At 59.5% G+C, this 25,436-nt stretch overlaps 1 protein-coding gene and 1 non-coding gene across 2 annotated transcripts; both read left to right on the top strand.

Moving 5' to 3' along the window:
* The first annotated feature begins 4,196 nt into the window (after window positions 1-4,196).
* CERCAM (cerebral endothelial cell adhesion molecule) lies at window positions 4,197-24,520 on the top strand. Its single transcript, XM_037151240.2, has 14 exons — window positions 4,197-4,239; window positions 13,909-14,835; window positions 16,241-16,351; window positions 16,494-16,611; window positions 17,120-17,254; window positions 17,414-17,618; window positions 19,499-19,618; window positions 19,920-19,996; window positions 20,107-20,213; window positions 21,009-21,141; window positions 22,391-22,518; window positions 22,686-22,889; window positions 23,441-23,693; window positions 24,039-24,520. Exons 2-13 carry the CDS (start codon window positions 14,639-14,641, stop codon window positions 23,691-23,693), a joined length of 1,788 nt encoding a protein of 595 aa, XP_037007135.2. The 5' UTR covers window positions 4,197-4,239; window positions 13,909-14,638; the 3' UTR covers window positions 24,039-24,520.
* Window positions 5,963-6,180, top strand: LOC119035567 (small nucleolar RNA U3). Its single transcript, XR_005079842.2, has one exon. It is a non-coding gene; the product is annotated as a small nucleolar RNA U3 (small nucleolar RNA).
* Window positions 24,521-25,436: the final 916 nt, after the last annotated feature.

Here is a 25,436-nt window from a genome sequence, read left to right as displayed (position 1 = left end):
TACCCTGTCCCGAGATGTTCCCTTCAGTCCAGGTTCCCCCGAAGCCTGGCCTCCCAGCTCGCATTATCCTCTCTCTCTACGCAGTGCACCCGCAGCTGGGTTGTGCCTGCTCTGGGCTCCAGTTGCCCCACTTGTACTAAGAGAGTTCTCCAAGAGTAGCTAGCCATTGCTCCTCCATGGTGACCAGCGAGTGGTCTGCCATCAGAAATGAACTGGCCCCTGACCAGTGTAGCTCAGCAGGTTGAGCATTCATTTCCTGGTCAGTTACAGGTTCGGACCCTGGTTGGGGCATGTGTAAGAAAGAGGCAGCTGATTGGTGTTTCGCTCACACGTCGATGTTTTTTCCCTTTTCTTCCTCCCTCCCCCTTCTCTAAAACTAAGTAAATAAAAATCTAGCCCTGGCTGGTGTAGCTCAGTGGATTGAGCACAGGCCTGTGAACCAGAGGATCGAGGTTCAATTCCCAGTCAGGGCACATGCCTGGGTTGCAGGTGGGTTCCCAGCAGGGGACGCACGAAAGGCAACCACACACTGATGTTTTTCTCCCTCTCTCCTTCCCCTCTAAAGATAAATAAATAAGTAAATCTTTAAAAATTAAAATTAAAAAAATCTTTTTTAAAAAATAAATGGATCGACAACTTGATGTGCCCCTAGTCTCAGACGGTGACACAGCCAGGCCAGTGCCTTCACTGGAGAGGGGACCTCTGCCCTGCGGAGTGTGTTTCCGTCCAGAGTAGCTGGCCCTCCCCTGAGGAGGGAAAGGGCAGGGCAGGGCAGCCTTTTGACTGAAGCCGCCACCTCCGCCCACCTGGGCCGCTTCATCTCACGAGGCCGTGCTGTCTTCACTGTGCACATCTCTCGCTGGAAGCCTCCGACTGCCTGGCATCCTTACTTGTCTCTCCTGCAGAACGTCAGCCCTGTGCGGGCAGAGGTCCCGTCCTGTTCACTGCTACAGCCTCAGCACCTGGAACAATGCCGGACCCTTAGAAGGTACTGACTTCTTTTTACTTTAATTTTATTTACTTTTTAAAAAATTTTTTAAATTTATTTTTTATTGATTATGCCGTTACAGTTCTATTAATTTTATTTACTTTTTGAAAAAATTTTAAAGATTTTATTTATTTATCTTTAGAGGGGAAGGGAAGGAGAGAGGGAGCAAAACAGCACTGTGGTTGCCTCTCACACGCCCCCTTCTGGGGACCTGGCCTGCAACCCAGGCATGTGCCCTGACTGGGAATTGAACCTGTGACCCTTTGGTTCACAGGTTCGTGCTCAATCCACTGAGCCACAGCAGCCAGGGCGGTGCTGACTTCTATTAAGTGCCTGGGTGAACGGCTGGAAAGACAGACAGCTACGTGGATCACCAAAACCCAGTTGCCAGTGCCATCTGTTAAGCACTGGGCCCCGGGCTGGCACTTGGGTGGCTCACTGCCTCTTTGTGAGAAATGCCGTCACCCTCCTGATTTCGCACACCAGGGGCCTGAGGCCCAGAGGAAGCAGCTTCCACCAGGTGCAGAGCTGCTAAGTGACAGAGCCAGATTTCAGACAGCAAGACCCGTGTCCCTAGCCGTGCCACCAGCTGACACCTCACTCTGTCACCCCAGGGAGGTTGAAGCCATCGGAAGAGTTGGGTCTCTGGCATACTGTCTGAGTCCATGTGTGGAAATGTGCAGAGTAGAGCCCTGGCTGGTGCGGCTCAGAGGACTGAGTACCGGCCCACGAACCGAAAGGTCGTAGTTTCAGTTCTCAGTCAGGGCACATGCCTGGGCTGTGGGCCGGGTCTCCAGCTGGGGGCATGTGAGGCAATGGATCAATGTATCTCTAACACATCTCTCCCTCTCCTCCCCTTCCCTTCCCCTCTCTCTTACAAAAAAAAAAAAAAAAAAAACCAGAATAGGAGAATCTATAGAAACAGAAAGCAAAGCCCTGGCTGGTGTGGCTCAGTGGATTGAGCGCAGTCCTGTGAAGCAAAAGGTCACTGGTTCGATTCCCAGTCAGGGCACATGCCTGGGTTGCAGGCCGGGTCCCCAGTAGGAGACACATGAGAGGCAACCACACACTGATGTTTCTCTCCCACTCTTCTTCCCTTCCCCTCTCTCTAAAAATAAATTTTTTAATTTTTTTTTTAAAGAAAGAAAGCAGATTAGTGGCTGGCTAGGGCTGGAGGGAGGGAAATTGGGGGAAATGAAGGCTGATGAGTAGATTCTTTGGGGCGTGATGGGAATGTTCAAAAATTGGTGGTGGCAATGGTAGTACGACTCTGCGAATGCACTAAAAACCATTACATTGTTTGTGTTACCTGGGCAAACTATGGTATGTGAATTACATGTCAATAAACTTGTCATTAAAGAAAGTTCGGGCTCAGGAAGCTCCCCTCTGCCACTCACCCGCTGGGCATGTCCCTTCACGACCCTGACACTCAGCTTTCCAACCAGTAAAATGGGAAAAAGAGATGTCTGGGGGTTCACATGAGCATTAAGTGAGATAGTACACGCCATTATCCCCTTTTTATGAAGGAGGAAGCTTAGGCCCGGAGAAGGGAAGTGACTGGGCCCGGAAGCCAGGCTGGGGCCTGGGTCTCCAGGCGCTGCTCCTAGCGTTATGGGGACCTGGCCAGTGTCTGTGTGCCCACCCAGTCCCCTCACTGCCACCTCTCTGTTCTACCTCCACTTTCTCTTGGGCCCGAGGCCCTGCCTCCCACCGCCTGTGTGGGGACGCACTGAGGTATCCAGGTTCCCCCAGAGCACAAGACGCCCTCTCCCCCAGCCCCTACCCTGCTTCCCTCCAGGGGCCATGATGCTGTCTTGCTTTTGCTTGTAATAAAGAAAATATTTCAGCTACCCTTCCACGGTTGCTTGGCAACCCCAAAGCAGGGTGGGGGGAGCCAAGGGGAGGAGGGGAGGGAGAGGACTCTGGAGCCAATCTGGAGACAAAGAGTAGGATTTGGGTGACATGGAGCCTGTCCTTACTGCTAACCTGGCCTGGCTGGGACGGTGGGTGAGGGCAGGGGCTCCCTCCCACCCCTGTGTCTCACACCAATAAATATGGATTAGGGAAATGGGCAGAGTTTTTCCCACGGGCCTGAAAGGCCGCAGCTGACCTTTCTACCCCCTTTATGTACCAACGTGACAGTGAGAGAGAGCGGAGGGCAGGACCCCCTGAGATGCCTCCCCCACGGCCTTCTGACTCCGGGAAACTTTTCACCCTCCTCCTCCCCCTGGCCCCAGACCAGGTCACGGGCTGTCCTGGCCCCTGTCCCAGGGGTGAGGAGGAGGCTGGTCTTCAGGTGGGAGCCAGGAGCCCCAGCCTCAAGGTCCGCCTCAGGCCCCGCCTGCTTCGGTGGCACAGAACCCGGTTTTGGGGGGAGGCCCCGGGTTGGCCGGGAAGGGTGCTCCCCGCCTCTGCCGCGTCTCGCTGCTCTGCGCCCCCTCTCCCCAGCCCACCTCTGCCCGGGCCCTCCAGGTGGAGCCCTGCTCTCCACCATCCCTTCTGCTCCCCTGTCCTCATTCCCCCACCTCACTTGGTGCTCCTCTTTCCCTCCCTGTGGCGGCTCCCTCTCCCTCTTCTCCGGGGAGGGCCCCGTCTGCCCCAGTCCTCCTCCTACTGTGGTTCCCCACCCCCGCAAAAAAAAAAAAAACTATGAAGCCCGGAAGCTAGCTGTCCCCAAAGTGAAGGTGGCAGGAGGGGCTGTGAAGGAGGGCGGGGTGAGCGGTGATCTCTCTCCCTGGTGCCCTGGCTCCGGGGCTGCTGGCTGGGGGTGGAGAAAGGCCGCTGTGAATGGAGTCAGTGTGGAGCCGGGAAAAGCAAACACCGCGCGGCCTGGGCCACGCTGGCCTGTCGGGGCGGAGGCAGGGGGCACAGGATGGGGCAGGGGCCTGGGCTCATCTCAGCCTCTCCATCAGCTCTGCCCTGGCCCCCGAGGGCCCATGGCTTCCTGGACCTTTGCCCCACAGTGTCCAGAAGGGGCATGGGTTTAAGGGCTGGGGACAAATTCTGTAAGAAACACCTTCACCCTTTCCCAGGAATCATTTCCTGTCCCCCTGCCCCACCCCCAGCCTTCTTGCCCAACAGATGCCAGGAAAGTCTGTGCCCAGGAAGGGCTGGCTGGCACCTGCGAGCCTGCCTGACCAGCCCTTCTCAGCCGCGGGAGCTGGGTGGGGAAGTCGGCTTGTGTCAGAGTCTGGCCTCGCAGTACCATCCGCCTTCCCAGGCCCAGGGGGACCCCAAAGTGCTCTGCCCAGGTGAGTGCTACTCTGTCCCCACAGACAGGCAGGGAGGGAGCGTGAGCTGTCCTTTCTGGGCCCCCCGGCGCCCCACACCCGCAGCGAGCCCCTGAGAATCTGCTGCATTTTCCACTGGGCTCTCTCGCCCTCGGCCCAGGGTGCCTGTGACGCTGGCGGTTCGGTTGAGGAGGCCAAAGGGATGGTTTGAAAAACCGGAGGCAAAGCAGGATGAGGGGAGGCAGGAGGGGCTGGAGCGTGGGGAGCAGGACCCCTGGGTTCCAGCCAGCGTTCGGACCAGACTAGCGGAACCCTGGTGCTGCCCGTGGCGGCCCTCTTTGAGCACTCGAGTCCTGAAAGGCTTCTGGAATGAGCGCGAGAGGGTTAGCAGCTCACCCTGGGTGACACAGCCAGTTGGCAGCACCAGGACTCAAACCCACCGGGTCCCCTTAAGACGCCAAGGGCAGTGCTGTTTGTGCGTCCGACACCACGCTTGGCCACCTGTCCTTCTCCCAGTTTGGTCCCTCTGGACTGAAGGACTGGGGTCAGACTCTGGACAGCACCTCCCAGGGTCCCCTCTCCTGCTGTCCTCTCTCCGGGCACCACGTCCAGGGCTGACCACCCTGCTCATGCCCAGAGGAGCCACTAGCTCCTTCCGCTGGCTCCGGAGGCCACGGCTGGCCTTCGCCTTACGGATCCCGAAGAACAGGCCCCTTTGCTCTCAGTGTCTACCCATGGGCCCTCATGCTGCAGTCAAAGCCCAGCCACTTCCTGGAAAGCAAGGTCTACAGCCGACTGTGTGCCACAGAGTCCCCACAGTGGCCGCCTTGAGGTGTCCCGGCCACAGGACCTGGCCGGAGGACCTTGCCAAGTAGAAAGAGGCAGTGCTCACAGCTGTTCTGGAGCCGCGGGGGCCGGCTGGAGAGAGGCGGGAAGTCTGGTTCCAAACCCCAGCGCCACGTGGGCTTGGCTAACTGACTTGGATTCCCACACCTCAGTGTCCTCACCTGTGAAATGAAAATGCCCCTACTGCCCTGGCCGGTGTGGCTCAGTTGGTTGGAGCGTCATCCCATGGACTAAAAGTTCGAGGGTTTGATTCCCAGTTGGGACATATACCCAGCTGTTCCAGGCCTTCCCTGTCTCTCACCAAATGGTCCCCACACTCCCGTAAGGCGGGTGCAGTTGCACAGATTGGGAAACTGAGGCAGAGAACGTTGAGGTAACCTGTCCGCAGATGCACTACCAGGAGAAATCTAGTGGGCTTTCGAACCCGTGGCCTGGCCCCAGAGCCCCAGAGACGTCTCTTCTCCTGCATCTGATCCTGAGAGGTCCCCGCTAGGGGTCATTGTGTCCAGTCCCTAGCATCTGGGTGTCTGCCCCGGCCAACCTCTGCTCGCAGGCAGGGATCAATCTCGTTTCTAAAGGCACCTGCTCCAAGGGTGGAATCCCCCCTGGGGGTAATCAGACATTTATTTATTCATAGCCTTCTGGCCGGGAGAAGAGGCCCTCCCACCCAGAACTCACCCGGGTCCAGCTGCCCGCAGCCTCCCTCTCCTTCCCACTGCCGTGTAATCAATCAGAGGTGAACCAGCCCTGCTCTGTCTGGGCCCCACAGCCGTCCTGCCGCCTGGGCCTGGACAAGTGACCCCACCTCTCTGAGCTTCAGGCATCGGCTGTAAACTAGGGTTAACGACACGCCTGCTTTGGGGGGTGGATGAGGACTGAACGGGGTAAAAGAGGTCGAAAAACCATACTCTCTGGGATCGTTTCTGTGCACTTTGTTACCAGAGAAGTTTCTCTGGGCGTACAGAGTGCAGGAGACCTCGAGGAGGAGGCGGGGCATTCCCCCTGGAGTGCGAGGCTGGCTCCGGAGGCGCTTCTGCAGCTGACATTGGCATTGATAACCAGCCGTTCGTTCCTCTCCTCCTTTGGGAGAGGAAGAGGGAGGAGATGCCGCGAGGGCTCTCCATCGCAGTCAAAAAAGGCTGAAGGCCAGAGCAGGGTTAGTGGTTACAGAGCCCCGCGCCCATGTGCTCAGAATGCAGCGCTGAATACTTATCACCATCATCCTCGTCATCGGTGACACATTTCTGCCTGCAAGGTCTGAGCCTCCGGCCTTTGGCCTTACAGTTTAGCCCCCTTCTCACAGATGGGAACACTGAGCCCGAGAGTGGGGGACTTGTTAGGGTCACATAGCAAATTGGTGGTGGAGCGGGCAGCAGCTCTCGGCCCCTCCGCCCCGGCATTTGGATCTCTTCTCCTTCGCCCCTTCCCCACCTCCAGTCCTCCTCCAGCGTGCCCGGGGTCAGGGCCTGGCACCCAGCTCCCCCAGGCAGAGCCCGGGAGAGAAGTGAGGGGCACTTGGAGCAGCAGGCTCAGAGCCGTGCACACTCTCAGCCCCGGCTCTTTGTCTGCCGCTTTGTGATGGTAAGTGCCGCTCCTAAATCAGTTCTGTGACACTGTTATTGTTGCCCAGGGCGCGAAGTGTCTAAACTTTTCCCCTGAGGTCAAGAATGTGGCCAGTCCCCAAGCCGCCTGGAGCAGGGGCCTGGGTGGCTGGGGGTGGGGCTGGGGCCTCACCCCGAGCTGGGTCGAGATGTGGTGGGGAGGGGGTCAGTGGGAACAAAACGCTTTGAAATGCCTCCTCTCCATCACTGCCAACATTGTCCGCTGCCCACGGGGGGCCTGGCACCGCCTCGCCGGGGCTCCGGCCCCCAGCCCTGGCCAGGCCCGGCCCAGCATCTGAAAATGGACAGAAGGTTATTGTCTTTCCTTGCAGCCCTTTGTCTGTCCCAGTTCCAGATGTCTAGGCTGGGACCAGGGAGCTGACCCATGGTGGGCAGGGGGAGGGGACCACAGGGGAGAGCACGGGTCACTGCATCCTGAGGGGTCGTTCCCAGACCCTGAGACACCACCCAACCATGGCCCAGTCACCTTCTGGGCTGTCTCAGCCCTGGGATCGTCCCTGTTCCCTTGTCCTTCCTCACCCTCCACCAGACCAGGGTCCAGCCTCAGGAAGGAAGGCCGTAGGGGTGCAGGAGTTGAGAACAGGGTGCCTTGGGATGCCCGTAGCTCCACCTGGTAACTGTGTTCTTGGGCATCTTGCTGTCCCCTGTGTCAGGGTTCACCATTCACGAAGTAACTGCTGAGCCCTCCTATGTGCCAGCTCTGTGCGGGGTGCAGGGGCGCCCCATGGTGGGCCACACCGATCCTTCCAGGTTGTGGTTAACGGTCATAATAGGAAGGGGTAACATTCCCTCCCGCTTTCTCGGTACCGCGCTAACCACGTTACCTGCATTATCTCATCCTTTCCCCAGCAAAATTGAGGACCCAGTAGGCACGTCCTTGTATCTGTTTTCCAGCTTCGGACATGGAGACTCTGCAGCGTAAAGTCTCTGCCCAAAGTCAGGCTGCCAGGAAGCAGCAGAGCCGGGACCCGAGCCCAGGCTGACTGCCGCCACCGAGAGGAATCATCTCCTAATAAATACTTGGAAGGTGTGGCGCACAGAGCCTGGCTCAGCTCCCGACTCGGCCTGCAGGAGCTGGTGGCGGAGGCAGTTGCACCCTCAGTTTCCCATTTCCCGGATGGGGCTACTGAGGCCCAGACCAGGGAAAGAAAGCCTGGGGTGAGGAACTCGGGGAAACTTAAATAGCAGCACCAACAGTGATTCTGGAGCCACAGGGGCCGGCTAGAGAGAGGCTGGAAGTCCAGTGTCAAACCCCAACTCCGCGTGGGCTTGGCTGACTGACTTGGATTCCCACACCTCAGTGTCCTCATCCGTGAAATGAAAATGCCCCCTACTGCCCAGCCAGTGTGGCTCAGTTGGTTGGAGCGTCATCCCATAGACCGAAAGTTCGAGGGTTCAGTTCCCAGTCAGGACACACACCCAGGGTGTGGGTTTGATCCCTGGTCGGGGTGCATATGAGAAGGCAACCAAGTGATGTTTCTCTCTGTCTCTGTCTTCCTTCTTCCCTCTCTCTCTCTCTCTCAAAACAATGAGCAAATGTCCTTAGGTGAGCAAATGTCCTTGGGTGAGAATAAAAAAGAGAAAAGAAAATATCCCTACTTCCCAGGGTGGTTGTGAAAATGAAGTCACATCATATACTTAAAGCACTTAGCACCGTCCCTGGCACACAGCATCACTTGGTGACAGCTGTTATTATTACTGTTCCAAATTCGGTAACGTTTATCCCTTTGAACCTTCCTCTCACCTGGGGTCACCGGAGGACAAGGCTCGTTGTGGGGTGGGGGAGAGGCAGCGGTCGATGGGGGTGGGCATAGCAATGCTTGGTCTTCTTGGGGTCTCTAGAAGTCTTGCGAGGAGGAGTCATCCCTGGGGGGCTGGTGCGGGGAAGGCAGAAGGGATGGGCGGCAGCAGGGAGGGGGCTGCCTGGGCCCAGAGGAGTTAACAGCTCCCAGGCCCTGGCCCAGCCAGGCTGCCACGCCGCAGCCCAGCCACAGCAACGGTTTTAGCACAGGAGCCAGGGCTGCTTCCTGATGGGCAAAACAGCTGGCTGCCCATGGAAAACAGCTGGCCTGGCCCCAGCCTCCTGCAGGAGGACGGAGGCAGAGCCTCTGAGGGCAGCTCCACATCTTGGGTCCTGGGAGAGGAAGTCCTGGCCAAGAGGGAGTCCTCTGGAGTGGGTGTGGGTGCTGGGTGGGACCTCAGGAGATGAGGGTGTGGGGGCAGATTCCTGCAGGAGAGACCGAGGTAGGCTAGGTCTCAGCGGAGTGAGCAGAGTGACTCCAGCGGGATTTGGGGGGCTCCGTCTCCCCTCAAATAGGAAAGATGAGAGGCAGAGGAGCAGATGGGGGGCAAGCCTGCGCTCAGCCCTGGGTCCTCTGGGGACCGGGCTTGGAGCCTGAGGTGGGAGGGAGCCCAGGCGGGGCTCCTAGGCCCCTACCAGCTGCGCTGCACCCAGGACCAGGAGTGGGGTGCGGGCTCGTCCAGGATCGTGGGCTTCCTTGGCCCCAAAGCAGGACAGGGGCCCAGAGAGCCCCCAACCCAGGCGGTGTGAAGCTGGCAGCTGGTAAGAAAGCTCCACCCAAGCATCCTCCCAGCTGTGGGCCCCACTTCCAATCTGCTTGGGACTCCCAGTGCTGGGGCCCTGTTGGGGCCCCGAGGTCCCTCCATGCCGCACCACCCACTGGCAGGGAAGAGGCACCTGAGACCTCCTATGAGGTTGGGCAGGGTAGGCAGAGGGTTGATGGGAGTGTGGCCAGAGTCCACTGGACCAGAGCCCCCTGCGTGGGCTCTTGATCCCCAAGTCCTACAGGCCAGGCACCCCTAATGTCTCTCTGAGCAAGGTGGCCTCCAGCCCACCTTCCTAATCTCCAGGAAGAGGGGGCTGGCCCCCCTTGGGTATGCCACCCTCGGCGCTCCTCTTCCTGTGAGGGCCACCCTGCAGAGCCTTCGCCAGTGGGCAGGCCTAGGAGCTCAGGCTCCCAGCGGGGAGAAGGTCCTGGGGAGGGGGACAGTTCTTCTGGGATCTCTCATTTCTTGATGCCAGAGTGAAGCCTAAGGCGCTGGCGCCACCACCTGGCTGTGGTCAGAACTACAGTGGCTGAGGGATGGGAGTGCAGATGCTGTGGGGGGAGAAGCCCTGTGCCCAGCTAGGTCTTGGTCCAGGATGGACGGTGTCCTATCCAGAGAGATGGACCCCGTTTTTCTCCAGGCGCGTGTCCTGCACGACCTGGAGAACAAGGCCGTAGGCCCCATAGGGAAGCAGCTTCAGACATTAGCCTGCGTCACGATCACGAGGAAGGCTGATGGTTTTCTGATGCGATAGGGATGGGGAGGGGCCTAGGAACCGGCATTTCTAGCAACTTCCAGGTAACGCCGATGCTGGCTAGTCCAGGGATCATACTTTGAGAAGCACTGCTTTAGAATTGCTGTGAATTTGGCCCAATATTACCTTTGTAGAGTATGTCTTATTATTCTATTTGGGGGCAAAAAACAAATGCATTTAAGTGGGGTACAGGTACTTGATCAGCCCCCTACGCAATGACCTCATCACCTTCCTGTTGGCTGGCTGGTCCTGCTCCAGGGCCGGGGATAAAATGGTGATGGAGGCCCTGGCTGGTGTGGCTCAGTGGATTGAACACAAGCCTGCGAACCAAAGGGTCGCCTGTTCCATTCCTAGTCAGGGCACATGCCTGGGTTGTGGGCCAGGTCCCCAGTAGGGGGCGTGTGAGAGGCAGCCACTCACTGATGTTTCCTTCTCTTTCTCCCTCCTTTCCTATCTCTCTAGAAATAAATAAATAAATAAAATCTTAAAAAAAATATTGATGGAGGGGGGCAGGTCCTTGCCTCAGAAATCACAGCCAAGCAGGTCTGGCATGTGGTCTTTCCACCTGGAATTCTAAAAGGCAGCTTAAAATAAGGTCAAAAACAGAACCCAATTTATATTCCACCTTCTCGGGTCTTCCCCACTGAGGAACTAGCCCACCGACCAGCAGCCCGGCTGCAGATGCTGCGGATCATCCTGATTCCTCTCCCCAGCTCCCAAATCCCCCCTCCCCCGCCACATGTGTCATCCCTGCGCGAGGGTCTCCCGCCCTCCGACCTGCCTCCGAGCTGTAGCCGGAGCAGGAAGACAAATCATTTCACTTCCCCGTTTATCACTTCCAATGTCTTTTCATCGAAGTTTAAAAAAATGTTTGTTTGTTTTTAGATTGTATTTATTTATTTTTAGAGAGAGGGGAGGGAGGGAGAGAGGGGGAGAAATGTGGATGTGTGAGTGAGAGAAACATCAACTGATCGCTTCTCACATGCCCCCAACTGGAGACCCGACCCAGGCATGTGCCCTGACTGGGAATCGAACCAGGGACCTTTTGGTCTGTAGGTCAATGCTCAATCCACTGAGCCACACCAGCCAGGGCAAAAAAATGTTTGTTTGTTTGTTTGTTTGTTCATTGATTTTGGGGAGAGAGAAGTTGATTTGTTGTTCCACTTATTTATGCATTCATTGGTTGATTCCTTTATGTGTATGACCTAGGATCGAACCCACACCCTTGGTGTATCAGGGTGACCTTCTGACCAACTGAGATACCCAGAGCTTTTCATTGCACTTTAAAAAAAGATTCGGTATTCTGTTGTGGCTTCAGGCCCTTAGGTGGTCCTCAACTCCTACCACGCTCCCCTGGTTTGCTTCGCTCCAACCACCCAGCCCCCTGGCTTGTTCCCGCCGCACGACACTGGCCCCACTCGCTCCCTCCATGAAGAGCTCTGCTCCCCCAGAACTCTCCTTGGCTGGCTTCCCCTCAGGCTCTGCAAGGTCTTCACTGACCCCTCCACTCACCTCTCACCCCCAGCTGCTCTCTGTTTTTATTAACTTCTTATATTTTCTTCTTAACATTTACTTTCTTTGCAACGGCCACTCATTCATCACCTGCTGTGTCTGTCTCCTCACCCAGCATGCGGGCACCTGGGAACAGAGACGGTCTGCCTTGTGCACCCGGTGACCAAGGGTTCTGCTCGCACCTAGCGGGCGTCCCGTGAAAGCGGCTGAGTGAATGGGGTTACGTAGGGTGCAATGTAAGGCTATGTCCCTGAGACGCGACACTGGCGGCGGCTTGCCAGAGGAAGGAAGTTTAGGCTGAGACCGGAGGGCATGTAGGAGTTGGCCAGAAAAACCAGTTCACACAGAGCAACGAGAAAAAGGGATGTGGGAAGGTCCTAAAGCGTGGGGTGTTCTGGACACAGTACGCAGTCCAACCTGCCTGGAGCAGAAGAGTGGGTGGGAGGAGAGGGCAGAGGGTGGGGGAGTCAGGCAGCCCCCCCAGACCTCGCCGCCCCTGAGGGGTGTGAGCGCTGTGCTGAGGGCCATGGGCAGTGCCCACCCTGCCCCATCGTGACTGTTCACGCGAGGTGTTTTAGAAAGGGCCACTGAGTGCAGAGTGGTTTCCAGGGAGAAAGCCAATGGGTGGGGAGAGCTGGGCAGTGCAGGGGCCCAGGTGAGCAGTGCTGGTGCCCTGAGCCAGGCAAGTGACAGTGCCTATGGTAAGAGGTGGCCAAGTGCAGGGGACGTTGAGGAGGAGGATGGACTGGGCTGAGAGGAGAGGAGTTTGTTATTGGTGACACCCAGGTCTCCAGCATGAGGGACTGGGTGGGCAGAGGTGCCATTTGCTAGAGTGGAGAGGCCAGCCGAGTGGGAGCGGGTCTGGGAAAAGACGGAGGCTCTGCTTCGGGCAGATGGAACGTGGATCTCAGTGGGCAGTAGAGGCACATGTTGGCTTTCCAGAAACTGGGAGGAAGCAGTCCATGTGTGGTCAGCTGCCCTCTTGGGTGAGGAAGAAGCATCCATTGAAGGAAGCGGCCAGGAGGATGCTGGTCTTGGCAGGAGCAGCTGGGCTGGAGCAGCCTTGGCCTGTGGCGAGCTCGGCAAGGAGATAAGCAAGCAAAGCACAGAATCCCCTCCAAGAAGTTTGGAGGGAGGGCCGAAGCTGGGGGCCCAGAGGGCAGCTTGGCGTTTTGTATTTGGAGTCGGGGAGGCGTTCAGTCTTTTGGAATGTCAAAGGAAGGATCTAGAAGAGAGGGAGGTTGGCCGTCCAGGAAGGGCAAGGGGGTGGCCTTTGAAGCCCAGGGGTAGTTCCGTCATGAGGGGGTTGCCTCTTTCATTGCACCAGGCGGGGAGATTGGAGGCTGGCTCGGGGGCAGGAGCTGGAAATGAGAGTTCCCAGCTGATGGCTTCCGTTTTCTTCCAACAGTATCAGGGAGGGGTTGCAGGCCAGGTCCCCAGTAGGGGTGCGGGAGAGGCAACCACACATGGATGTTTCTCTTCTGCTCTTTCTCCCTCCGTTCTCCGCTGTCTAAAAATAAATAAATAGAATCTTTTAAAAAATACTGTTTATTTTTAGAGAGGGAGAAAAACATCCATGTGTGGTTGCCTCTCGCGTGTCCCCAGCCTGCAACCCAGGCATGTGCCCTGACTGGGGACCAAACCAGCAGCCCTTTGGTCTGCAGGCCAACACTCAATCCACTGAGCCACATCAGCCAGGGCTAAACAAATAAAATCTTTTAAAAAAAAATCAGGGAGAGACCTGAGGCTTTTCATTGCTTGGCCATGGCCAGGAAGTGGTCCCACCTGGAGGGAAGCTTCCACTGGGCCCGGTGGAAGCATTGGAGCCAGGCAGGCATCCTGCCCCATCACTAGGCAAGTCCATTCCCTGCTGGGCCCCACCCCTGCCCCTCCCAGTGGAGACTGTGTATAGACTTAGCCCTCCCCCCGACCCTGGGAAGAGGCTGAAGGGAGAACCAAAGGTGTTGTAGGGAAGCAGGCTTTGCTGGTGGGCGGTGAATGAAGGGGAGCTTGACTTCCTCTCCAGTCCTGTCTTCCGGCCCCAGGAATTCTTCCTGGGGGCAGGCTCCGTGCAGATGAAAACTTCAGGGCATCCTTGCAACCCGGTCCAGATGAGGGCCCGAGGTTCCGGGAGAGTGGCCTGCCTCAGGTGGATGGCAGATGTCCAGCCGGAACCCACCGCTGGTGCTTCCAGTCCCCTCCCCTTTACTGCCCTCTCCTAAGAGAGGCTGGAGACCCCATTCCATCTCAGCCGGTCCTGGGACCCCACTCTGCCCCGGGGGAAGGTTGTATCCCCTTCTTTGAAAGGGGGCTGGGATCTGCCCGAGGGACTGTGTGGTGCCACCTAGTTCTGCACTCAGTCTAAGAGTGGACTTTGCTCTCTCAAAGGGTCGAAGCAGTGCCGGTGCCGGCGACAGAGGCGAGGACGATGACGCGCGGGGGACACCGGGCTCGGACCGCAGCGGGACGGCGCGCCCAGGTCGGGAGGACCCCTCCGCGGCCCGAACTCAGTCTTGCTTTCAGGCCCAGGAGTCTCCTCGCGCCTTTACGAAGTTCCGTCTGGACACGCCAGAGGGCGCCCGGGGGACGGCGGCGGCGCCGGGCATCCCGGGCTCGGCCGCTAGGACTCAGCCCTGTACCGCGGGGGAGGGCAGCTGAGGTCCGAGGGTCAGACGGAGGGCCGGCGAATCCGGACTCTGGGGCGCTCGGTGGAGCCGGTTTCCGGGGGCCGCATGCTAGGGGATTTGGAGTGGAGCGTTCGCAGACGCCGGGACTGCTCGGATGCCGTCACCCCACACTCTCCCCACTTTCCTCCACCCCCCTCCAGCGTGGAGCCCGGATGGGGCTGCTCCCGGGTCGCGTCTGGGGCGAGTCTGGGGCGGGTCTCCGGGCCCTGGCCCTCCGGTGCCTCTAGCCGAGGAGAGGACACTTGAAAATCACCGTATACGGCGGGGAAGTGGGAGACTACTTGGGGGGGGGACGCTCCCCCCACCCCACTCCCGGCCGCTTCGGCTCCACCCCGCCCCCGGGCCCCGCCCCAGCGCGGCCGCGCCGCCCACTCCCCTCGGCAGGGCCAGGAGCCCCGGGGGCCGTCGCCGCCGTAGCCCGAGCGCCCGCCATGCGCGCCGTCCCCGCAGCCCCGCTGCTCCAGCTGCTGCTCCTGCTGGGGCCACCCCTCAGGGTCACCGGCGTCACGGAGCCGCCGCCTCCTGTTGTGGTCATTGCCATCCTGGCCCGCAATGCCGAGCACTCGCTGCCCCACTACCTGGGCGCTCTGGAGCGGCTGGACTACCCCCGGGCCCGGCTGGCCCTCTGGTGAGAGACCCCGGCATGGGCACCCGCTGGGCATCTGCCCCCCAGCCCCATGGGGCCATCTGCTCCCTGTCTCGACACCACCTAGACAGGCTCCTCCCCTGGCAGACAGTCCTGCGTGGCCCCTAGCCCAGGCTGCACCCCGGACCCCTTGGCCCTGAGGACAGACCTCTGTCAGAGGCCTTAGGCTGACCCTAGGACACCCACCCTGGCCCCTCCTCCTCCTCTCAGGACCACCTCTGGGTGCAGGCTGGGCCTAGCCCCTCTTCCGTCAGTGCCCAGACTCAACCCCACAGACCTGTGGTTGGCGTGACTGGCAATGGAGCAGCTGACCAGGAACCGCTGGCGTCCCCCCAGGGCCCTAGGTGGCAGGGATCTGCAGGACTGGGGGTCCTGGGTAGCAGTGGGGGTGCTGTCAGCCCTGGGCTCCAGGCTGCTCTGCAGGGGAGTCGGACCCACCCCCTCCCACTGGGCTGGTTCCAGACTCTGTAGGGGTTGGTCCTGCCAGCTGATGGCAGTGCCCCCTCTGGTCTCCCCGCCCCCCACCCAGGCATCCCTGCGGCACACTGGAGTCAGAGGCCGCAGTCTGTGGAAGCCAGGACAGGGAGGAGCCCCAAGCTGAGGTTGGGGATAAACTGAGGGAAATGACCAGCTGCTCCTCAGAGGCACCAGACTCTGGCTGGGGGTGGGGCCACGGCCTGGGGAGGCTGCCCACAATGACCACAGTTTGGGAGCTGTTAGTTCCCACCCCTAAGGGACTTGACACGTAGTTAGTCTTTATTCCTGGGGAATTGGCTTAAAGGGCCAGTGTCACCTAAAGCCTGGGCTCACGGCTAAGCCCTGTACCCCCTCTCAGTCATGGGAGAGGAGAGGAGAGGCTGTGTTCTTTGGCGTATGTTCTGTGGGCCATCGGCACTTCTCAGGGACACTCAGACTGTCGTCTGGTCCTCATGACAACTTTTGGGCAGAGAGAAGCGCCAGCTCTTCTGTCCAGTCCTGACTCGGGGGAAGGGGCTGACCTGTGGTCACACAGCAAGGAAGGTAGGGACCCAGGCCATGGGGCAGGTGCGTTCTCCAAAGCCGAGGTACTTCACATCTTTCAAAGTGCACCCAAGTTCTGTTATCTCAGCCTGCTGGGCTGGTTCCAGCCTCGGCAGGGCATCTTAAAGTTGCAGAGGAAGAAAGGGAGGCCCAGAGAGGAACGGGGACTTGCCTTAGGTCCCACAGTGGGTCGCAGACCTGTGATGGGGACTTGGCTGCCCGCTCTCAGACCCTCCTCTGTAACGCACCTGCCGCCACTGCTCCTGGGAGAGCTGGCCAGCCTCGCAGGTGTCGGTGCTCCGCAGGCCGAGGCTGCCTCGGGTTTGGTCCTTCTGTGTCCGCGCCATTCTTCCTCCTGTGTCTCTAGGTGTGCTACGGACCACAATGTGGACAACACCACGGAGATGCTGCAGGAGTGGCTGGCCGCTGTGGGCAGTGACTATGCAGCCGTGTTCTGGAGGCCCGAGGGGGAGCCCAGGTGCTGATTTGGGGGGAAGACAGGCAACGGCTGCAACCCAGAGAGGAGAAGGGGCAGCCTCCAGGCCGGGGCTCTGTCCACTGTCCTGCAGAGAGGGGCACACACCTACTCCAGGACAACATCTCATCTCTTTACCCCTCAGGCCCTACCCGGATGAAGAGGGCCCCAAGCACTGGACCAGAGAAAGGCACCAGTTTCTGATGGAGTTGAAGCAGGAAGCCCTGGCCTTTGCCAGAGGCTTGAGGGCTGACTACATCCTGGTAAGGAAGCCTCACCTGCCACTGGGCTTCCCATTTGTGCTGGGATCAGGCCCTGACAAAAATGTTGGTGTGACAACCCCCCCTTAGGCTAGCACCCTGCACCAGAAAGCAGAACAGATGTTGAGCTTTGCTCTCTGGGCTCGAAGTCAGACGAGAGACTAAGCCAGGATCCCTGAGACAGACCCCGGGGCACACTGAGCCTAGATCCCCATCCCAGAGCCCAGAACAGGCCTCCGGATCTACTCCCTCAGTCACTTCTCAGATGAAGTTCTTAGATCAGCGACTCAGGTCTCATCTCCAGATCTGCTCCGAGCCAGTGCCCCAGACTCCATCCTTGGTCCGGAAGCAGATCTACTGGGGTGTGTGTTAGCCCTCTCTAAGGGGACTCCATTGGCTTCTGGGAGCTACTGTGGGTCTCTGGCAGTCCGGAGGGATCCCACTCACTCACGAATCCCCGGGCGCTGCAGCCCAGGAGAGGCTGGGGTCTGTGACCTCCCCCTCCTCCAAGTTCGCAGATACAGACAACATTCTGACCAACAACCAGACACTGCGGCTTCTGATAGAGCAGGGGCTGCCTGTGGTGGCCCCGATGCTGGACTCACAGACCTACTACTCCAACTTCTGGTGTGGGATCACGCCTCAGGTAAGGCCAGGGAGGGGGGCCCCAGGAAACTTGGGGTTGTGGGAGGAGGGACATGGAGAGCAGAGAGCCTGGAGGCCTCGGGGTCTGCGTGCTGTGTCAGGAAGCAGGGTTCTTGGGGTGGAGGGGGCCCCTCACTACCCGGAGCACCCCCTTCCCCAGGGCTACTACCGCCGCACAGCCGAGTACTTCCCCACCAAGAACCGCCAGCGCCGGGGCTGCTTCCGGGTCCCCATGGTCCACTCCACCTTCCTGGTGTCCCTGCGGGCAGAGGGGGCAGACCAGCTCGCCTTCTACCCCCCTCACCCCAGCTACACCTGGCCCTTTGATGACATCATCGTCTTTGCCTTCTCCTGTCAGGCTGCTGGTGAGGACAGCTCTCCTTGATCGTTCCCTGGAAGCCTCTGGGCCTTTGCACATGCTGTTCCCTCTGATTTGCATGCCTTTCCCCACTCCACAGTTCATCTTGTTAGCTCATGTTTGTCCTTTCGGTACCATGGAGCCTGTCTTGAGCCCAGTACTCCAGTGGATTTGGTCCTTCTTCTGGCTCTCCCCCTTGTGGCACTTTCGTGGATTCCTTCGTTAGGCAAATATGTATGGAGTGCCTACCATGTGCCAGATACTGGGAAGAGGGTGGTGAGTAAGAGCAGGCAGCCCCTGGCCTCCTGAAGCCTCCCTTCCCATCATTCAAAGGGGCACACAAATCAAAGTCCCATCGTGACTGCGACAGGAAGGAGACCACCTTGATTGTAGGCTCTCCAGGGGGTTACACCGGGGTCGGTCTGATCCGGGAAAGCTTCCTGGAGGTTGTGGACTTTGGGGCTGAGATCTACAGTATGGGCAGGATCACCCCAGTCTGGTAGCTCAGTTGGGTAGAATGTTGTCCCAGTGTGTAACAGCTGTGGGTTCAATCCCCAGTCAGGGCACATGCAAGAATCAGTGAACGAATGCATAAACAAGTGGAACAACAAATCGATGTTTCTCTCCTTCTCTTTCTCCCTCCCTTCTCCTCTCTATTTAAAACAAAAAAGGCCTGAGGTGGCAGGAGACACAAGAAGACAAGTGGCTGAGTACAGTAAGGGGTGGGGGCCCGAGGCAGGCCGAGGCAGGACAGGCGGGCCTGGTCGGCAGGCGTCTGGGCTGCAGCCTGGAGAGTCTGGGCAGCCGTCAGAGGGCCACGGACGGGGTCTGCACACTGAACAGCTGGTTGTTGGTCATCTTAAGGTGAAAGTTACTTGACAGTGTCTAGGTTTGGAGGGGACGAATCCAGGTCCGAGGAGGAGCCGTAGACAAGACCAAGGCAGACGCAAGTGTTGGAGTTCGGTTCTGGAGAAGGTCCCGTAGAGTGTCATTCAGGGCATGGACTGAGCAGTGGCAGGGGGGCAGGAGGGTGGGGCAGGGCCTGAACGTCTCTGCACCGGAGCAGGCTGTGAGGGGGTGGCTGGCGGGCGCAGCGCCGTCACCGGCTGTTCTGTGCGTGGTGTGTTGGCAATGTCTGCAGTGCAGACGTGCAGCAGGGGAAGAACCACGTGTAAAAGGTGAGTGAGACAAATACGTGGAGAAAGAGTGAGAGGGAGCAAAAGCCCTTTTCATTGCTCCCACTGCACCGAGTGTGAGCCGCAGTGAGTTCACCAGCGGCTGGAGGAATTTAGTGGATGGTGGCCTTGTTGCTGTCATTCATGGCCCCCGTCCCCCAGCAGCCGATTGAGCCCCCACTCTGGGCCAGGCTCTGCTCCATGCTGGGCGTGCAGTTAACTTGCACACAGACACCGTGCGTCTGCCTCTGAGGAGTTCACGGTCCACAGAAGATAAAGAGGGTGAATCAGTAAGTGCAGTAAAGGCGACAAGTCTTGAAGAAATAAAAGGCTGCTGGGGGGAACAGCATGGAGGGGGCCAGGGAGGGTGTGGGGTTGAGTGTGGGATCAGGGCCGGACCTGGGCAGACGTGGGCAGAGGCTTAAGGTGATGGCTCCGCCAGACCCCCAAGGGTAAGGACCCTGTCTGTCTTGGCACCCAGCTGGTACTCTAGAAACGTCTGTTAGAAGAGTAAACCACCTCAGCAGAAAGCTTCCTTTTTATTTTTATATTTATATTTATACTTATATTTATTTGATTCAAGTGCTTTCTCCAATCTCACAGCTAGGGACACCGAGTCCCAGAGGAGACTCGCATGGGACTCTGGCAAGACTGGGCCCAGGACCCCTCAGCTGGGTTCTGAGAGCCCACCCCACTCCGCCTGTCTCTGCAGGGGTCTCGGCCCACGTGTGCAACCAGCAGCGTTACGGGTACATGAACGTGCCTGTGAAGTCCCACCAGGACCTGGCGGACGAGAGGGTCAACTTCATCCACCTGATCCTGGAAGCGCTGGGTGAGGGCTGGGGGCCGGGGTGCCCGCCTGCAGCCGTCGCTCCTCCTCCAAGGCCCCAGACCTGACTGGGCACTGGGTCCTAGCCTCACCCCCACGCATCCCACTCTGGGCGAGTCTTGTGCCCCACTGAACCTCAGCCTCCCATCCGTGCCATAGAGGCAGGTGGAGTCTGTGGTCTCCAAGGGCCCTGGCAGCTGGGCATTCTGCCGAGGGGGCAGGCATTGAGCCGAGGGGGGCTAGGACTCCAGGGTCACTGCTGGAGAGCCATCGGGACTCATGATGGGGCTGCTTTTCTCCGCAGTGGACGGGCCCCCTATGTGGGCGTCAGCTCATGTGTCCCGGCCCCCAAAGAGTCCCACCAAGATGGGGTTTGATGAGGTAAGGTCCCTCAAGCAGCAGGACTGGGGTCAGGAGGTGGGAGGGCTCTCCCCGTGGGTCCTCCCCTCCCCTGCACCCACCCCCACTCCCACCTCCCCTGCCTCCTCCAGGTCTTTGTCATCAGCCTGGCCCGCAGGCCCGACCGCCGGGAGCGCATGCTAAGCTCGCTCTGGGAAATGGAGATCTCTGGACGGGTGGTGGAGGCTGTGGATGGCCGGTGAGGCTCCTGGGGACCCTGGGCAGCTGGAGGGTAGCGGGGTCCACTGGAGCTCCCGGGATATGGGAAGAGCAGATGGATGAGTTGAGTGAGCTCCCTGTCCCGGGAGGTATTCAAACAGGGCCTGAGAAATTGTGTCCCAGGGCACCCCAGGGCAGACAGAGCCAGGACAGGACGCCTGTCCTCAGCCCAGCGGAGGGAGGAGAGAGCAGTGGTTAAGGCCCAGGACCTGGAGCTGCTGAGCTTGGGCTCCAGCCCCGCCACTTGGCAGCTGTGTACTTTAGACGAGCCGCCCCCACCTCTCGGCCGTGCCGTGTGCACCGTGAACCACGCGTCTTCCTCTTAGGGGTCCGTGAGGGTTTAGGGCCTGATGCGGTAAGTGTTCCCAGCTTAGGTGTCTTCGTGAGAATCATCAGGGTTATTCTTCTCCATCCGGACTTAGGTCCCTGAGGGGTAGGGTGCAGCAGACCAGTCCCGTGCCCCAGGGGAACCCAGGGTTACTCTGCCCCATGAGCCCGCTGCTTTTTGCTGCATTCGCCCCCAGCCCTGCAGGACTTCCATCCTTTGCTTGGGCCTCTGCCATGTTCCCCTTGTTCATCCTGGGGTGCACCCCAAGGCTACCACCCCATCCCCTAGGGTCCCCCTGCCCGAGGTGGCTACGGTTTCCCTGACCCAGTCACTGATGGCTTCAGGCCACACAAAGCAGTAACAAGGCTGAAACCTCCTTCAAACCAGGCGCCAGTGTGGCCGACCACCACTGGCCACCCGTCACCCCGTCCCGCCTGTCTCCCTCAGGACACTCAACAGCAGTATCCTGAGGACCCTCGGCGTGGACCTGCTCCCTGGCTACCGGGACCCCTACTCGGGCCGCACGCTGACCAAGGGCGAGGTGGGCTGCTTCCTGAGCCACCATTCCATTTGGGAGGAGGTGAGGACCCGCCCTCGGCCCGGCGCCGAGCCCTGCAGTGAGCAGTGGTGACTGAATACATTAACAAAGGTGGCCAGCGAGCGGCTTTAAACCTCCTGTGTGTCCAACCCTGCATCTTAGTCTTTCCACAGTCTCTGTTGAGCACCTACTGTGTGCTAGGAGATATTCTGTCAGAGATGAGAGACGAACAAGAAAAATGTAACCCTGGCCCTCCTGGGGCTCGGGGACCAGAGGGCCCACGGAAATCAAGAAGGAACCCACTTGCCACAGAATGGGGGGGCACAGGCTGCTCCAGAGTATGGACTGGCCTGGACTTCTGTCCTGGCACAGAGTCAGCATGGGCCTCACCACTGACAGGGCAGGAGAAGAGCCTGCTCGGCCCAAGGAAACGGTAGGAGCAAAGGCCCTGCGGCAGGAAGGAGTTGACTGTTCAGGGCTGGGAAGAAGAAAGGCCTCGGGGCGCCTCCCACCAGGGCCAGGGCATGGGCACCCCGAGAGGCCGCCCTTGGACCCTGGCCCCAGGCGCAGCTCCCTGCAGGGGGCAGTGCACAGCCACGCTCCTTGCTTTTGTTTTCTGCTGCAGCCAAACTACATGTGTCTGTTTGTTGTCCACTGTCAGCGAAACCGTGCAATGATGTGGATGATGTGCATTGCACGTTCACTGAGCCGACGCCCTGTTCTTTGTACATTTCCAAAAAGCTGCAGAAAGTGCTTTTTCTTAGGGATGTCGGGGGCTAGGGTCTCTCCCCCGCCACCCAGCTCCCTTTAGGAAAGCTCAGGAGGCAGGAGGTGGAAGGCAGGCCCCGGGCCCTGGCATCCAGCAGGGGCAGGTTCAGATCCCGGCTCCGCCACTTCCCGTCTGTGTGTCCTTGGGCGGGTGGTCCCTTCTCCCAGAGTCTCTGTGTCCTGACGGCAGTGCTGGCCGTCGTGTGTGCCGTCCCCGAGGGTCCCTGGAGACAGGCGGTGGCACTGCGGCCTGGGATCTAGTAGCATTCAATGAGTGCGGCATGGGTCCTGATAACCATCTTGAGTCTAATGTGGGGGGGGGGGTTTGAATGCCAGTGAGTGAGGCGTTGGGATTTCAGTGCCCAGGCCGTGGGAGTCCCAGCAGGCTCTGAAGCAGCTGAAGGATGTGGCCAGGACTGAGCCTGTGACGCATGGCTGAAACCAGCGAGCGTGTCAACATTAGCCAGGTGGACTGGGACGGCCCGGATCTAAGGAACTCCCCCCGCCCTACCTTTTACCACAGGTGGTCGCCAGAGGCCTGGCCCGGGTTGTGGTGTTTGAGGACGATGTGCGATTTCAGAGCAACTTCAAGGGGCGTTTGGAGAGGCTGATGGAGGAGGTGGAGGCCGAGAAACTTCTATGGGACCTGATGTAGGCAGCCCGCACCCCCAGGGGGGAGGGGGGAGGGGGCCTCTGGGGGCTGTGTCCTCCTGCGTGCGGCCTGTCTTCCCCTACCCTGGTCCTGGAGGACGGGGCAGGGGGTGCTGGGACACACCAGGGCCTGCAGTGACTCCTGGGACCCTTGATGTAACCTGCAGCTACCTCGGCCGGAAGCAGGTGAACCCTGAGGAGGAGGTGGCCGTGCAGGGGCTGCCAGGCCTGGTGGTGGCCGGGTACTCCTACTGGACCCTGGCGTACGTCCTGAGCCTGGCTGGTGCGGGCAAGCTGCTGGCCTCCCAGCCCCTGCACCGGATGCTGCCCGTGGACGAGTTCCTGCCCATCATGTTTGACCGGCACCCCAAGTGAGTCTCGGGTGGGGGCAGGGAAGGCCCGCCTCAGCAGGTGGTATGCCCAGGGCTGGGCAGGTGGGGAGGCGAGGCTGGCCAGGCTGAGTACTTCTTCTGGGTCATCGAGGAGTGGGCCCGGAGTCCAGCCTCGCCCTGGACTCTGGCCAACCCAGGTGTGAATTCTCTGCCGGCCATGTGGTTTTTACTAAGCGACTTCCCTGTTGTGGGCATCAGTTGCCTCATCCGGAAAGTGGGGTTAAGAGAAACCATGCCTTTCCCTGGCCACTGTGGCTCAGCTGATTGGACCATCATTCCATAGTCCGAAAGGTCGTGGGTTCGATCCCCAGTCAGGGCATGTACGAAATGGCAACCGATCGATATTTTTCTCCCACACTGATGTCGTTCTCTTTCTTTCTCAAAGTGATGGAAAGAGTGAGGGGGTGGAGAAATCATGCCTCTCACGTTTGCTGTGAGGTCTGGTTGGGAAGGCAGTGAGGGGCTGTGGCCAGGTGAGGGGCTGGCTCCAGGCCAGCGCGAGCCCCCTAAGCCGCCCCCCCGCCCCACAGCGAGCAGTACAAAGCGCACTTCTGGCCTCGGGACCTGCGGGCCTTCTCTGCCCGGCCCCTGCTTGCCGAGCCCACTCACTTTGCGGGGGACGCCGAGTGGCTCAGCGACACGGAGACCTCCTCGCCCTGGGCCGACGACAGTGGCCGCCTCATCAGCTGGAGCGGCTCTCACAAGACCCTTCGAGGCCCCCGCCTGGACCTGGCCGGCAGCAGCGGGCACAGCCTCCGTCCCCACGCCAGGGACGAGCTCTAGGTGAGGGCGGGGCTCAGGAGAGGCGCCAGCTCTGTGGGCCTCGGGTCTTCTCTGCTTTCACGGCCAGCTCTGCGTCCGCCTGGGTCTGTTTCCCGCTTCTTCCCGTCTCCTCTCTCCCTCCTCCTCCTCCTCCTCTCCCTTCCCTGACCCCTGTCTGTCTGTGTTTTTGGCTGGTCCCAGTCGGCTCTGCAATTCTCTCTCTGCCTCCAGCTCTCTCTCTCTCTCTGCCTCTGGGTCTCTGTTTCTCTGTGTCCATTGTCTGTCTGTCTCCGATCCTGTCTGTCTCTGCCTCTCACCGTCCAGCTCCAGTGGTATTCTCTCCTCTTGCCTCCCCTGTCCCACCAGGTCCAGGCAGTGACTCCAGAGGAGTTCCTAGGAGGAGGCCAGAGCTGTCCAGGGAGCAGAGTTGAAGGTTGGTGGCAGGAGCCGCCACCAGGAACCCTAGAGCCATTGGAGACCTGGCTGCCACCTCGGACACGGCCACTCTGTGCTCTGGTGCCGTCTCTCATTGGTGGAAACCAGAGCTGGGTCCCCTTCCTCGGTCTCATGGAGGGCAGGGCTGGCCCTGCCAGCCCGCCTCCTCGGCCTGGCGTTGGGGGAGGAGGGAGGCTCAGCCTGGGCCCTGCCTTCCCTGAGGACCCAGCTGCTGGGGCTCCTCCGCCCCCTTCTACCTCCACCTCAGCCCACCTCCTAACCCCCAGCTCAAAGCCTGGATCCCAACTGCCAGGACCCATCCCTTCCCTGGCCAGTGGGAAACGCTAGGAGGTGGGCGGAGGACCCAGCACGCAGTAGGTCCTCAATAAAATCCAGCTGGTGTTTGCACTTTACATTTTTTAACTCATGTCTGGAGCCTCTTTGCTTGTTACAAGGCCTGAAATCTATGGAGGAGAAGTTAGTTGGAGAGACAGAGGGGAGGGCAACCTGGAGGTGGAGTCGGGCCCACCTGGCTTCTTTGCCTACTGGTTGGTACAGTGGAGGTGGAAAGAGAACCCACAGTGGGTGCGCACCCATTGGAACTGTCGTGGTTGTAGACCCAGGGCTGCTGATGCCTCCTGCCTTCGCATCTTCACTGTGTGGCTGGAACCCCTCTGGTGGAAGTCCCTCCCCCACCCCAGCCGTGGGGTGTGGTGGAAGTTGCTGGGGGAGATCCAGGGCTCCCTTGTGGCCTGAATCAGTGCAGCCACCAGAGGGCGCTAGGCAGCAGAGCCTGGACCTCAGGGTTGGACTCCCGGCTGGTGTGGGACAGATGTGGGGATGGGAGCCTGGGGCATCTGAAATCTGACCCTGTGCTGTGAGTTAGCAACAGCAGCTCTGTATGCCTCTGCTCTTCTGCTTGGGAACTGCAGGCCTTACTCCACCACCCAACCCCTCACCCCTCAGAGTCCAGCTCCTGGGGCCTAGCAAATGTCTCCAGTGCTTGCACTTGGGCAGCTGGAGGGGTGGGGAGGTGGCCGCCTTGGTCTCCACCAGCAGAGGACTGTGGTACAGGTGGCTCTGCGGTTCCTTCCACAGAGGAGCCAATGGCAGCCCCTTGACTTGGTCTTGAAAGCACTGGGTCCTGGCAGAGCCAGACGGGTACCTGCAGAGGCTGGGCAATCCTTCGTTCTGTCCCGGGCACGAGGTCCAGCTGGCAGGGCTTTGGCTCCAGAAGCCGGCATTGCTATGAGAAGGACTTTGGGCCAGAACTAGGGGGGTCGATGATTTGTTTGTTCCAAGAGTGAAAGCCACTGATTCTGAATGGCC

This window comes from Artibeus jamaicensis, unplaced genomic scaffold (assembly GCF_021234435.1).
Source record: "Artibeus jamaicensis isolate MK-2021 breed Jamaican fruit bat unplaced genomic scaffold, CSHL_Jam_final contig_471, whole genome shotgun sequence".
NCBI classification, from domain to species: domain Eukaryota; kingdom Metazoa; phylum Chordata; class Mammalia; order Chiroptera; family Phyllostomidae; genus Artibeus; species Artibeus jamaicensis.
This window is presented reverse-complemented; position numbering and strand designations above follow the sequence as displayed.

Bases quoted from the DNA above. Each gene is read 5' to 3' on its own strand.
- CERCAM (XM_037151240.2), top strand. From the start codon at position 14,639: ATGCGCGCCGTCCCCGCAGCCCCGCTGCTCCAGCTGCTGCTCCTGCTG. The intron at 19,997-20,106 runs GTAAGGTCCCTC...TGCCTCCTCCAG, and splicing joins CCAAGATGGGGTTTGATGAG to GTCTTTGTCATCAGCCTGGC. The intron at 22,519-22,685 runs GTAGGCAGCCCG...TGTAACCTGCAG, and splicing joins AAACTTCTATGGGACCTGAT to CTACCTCGGCCGGAAGCAGG.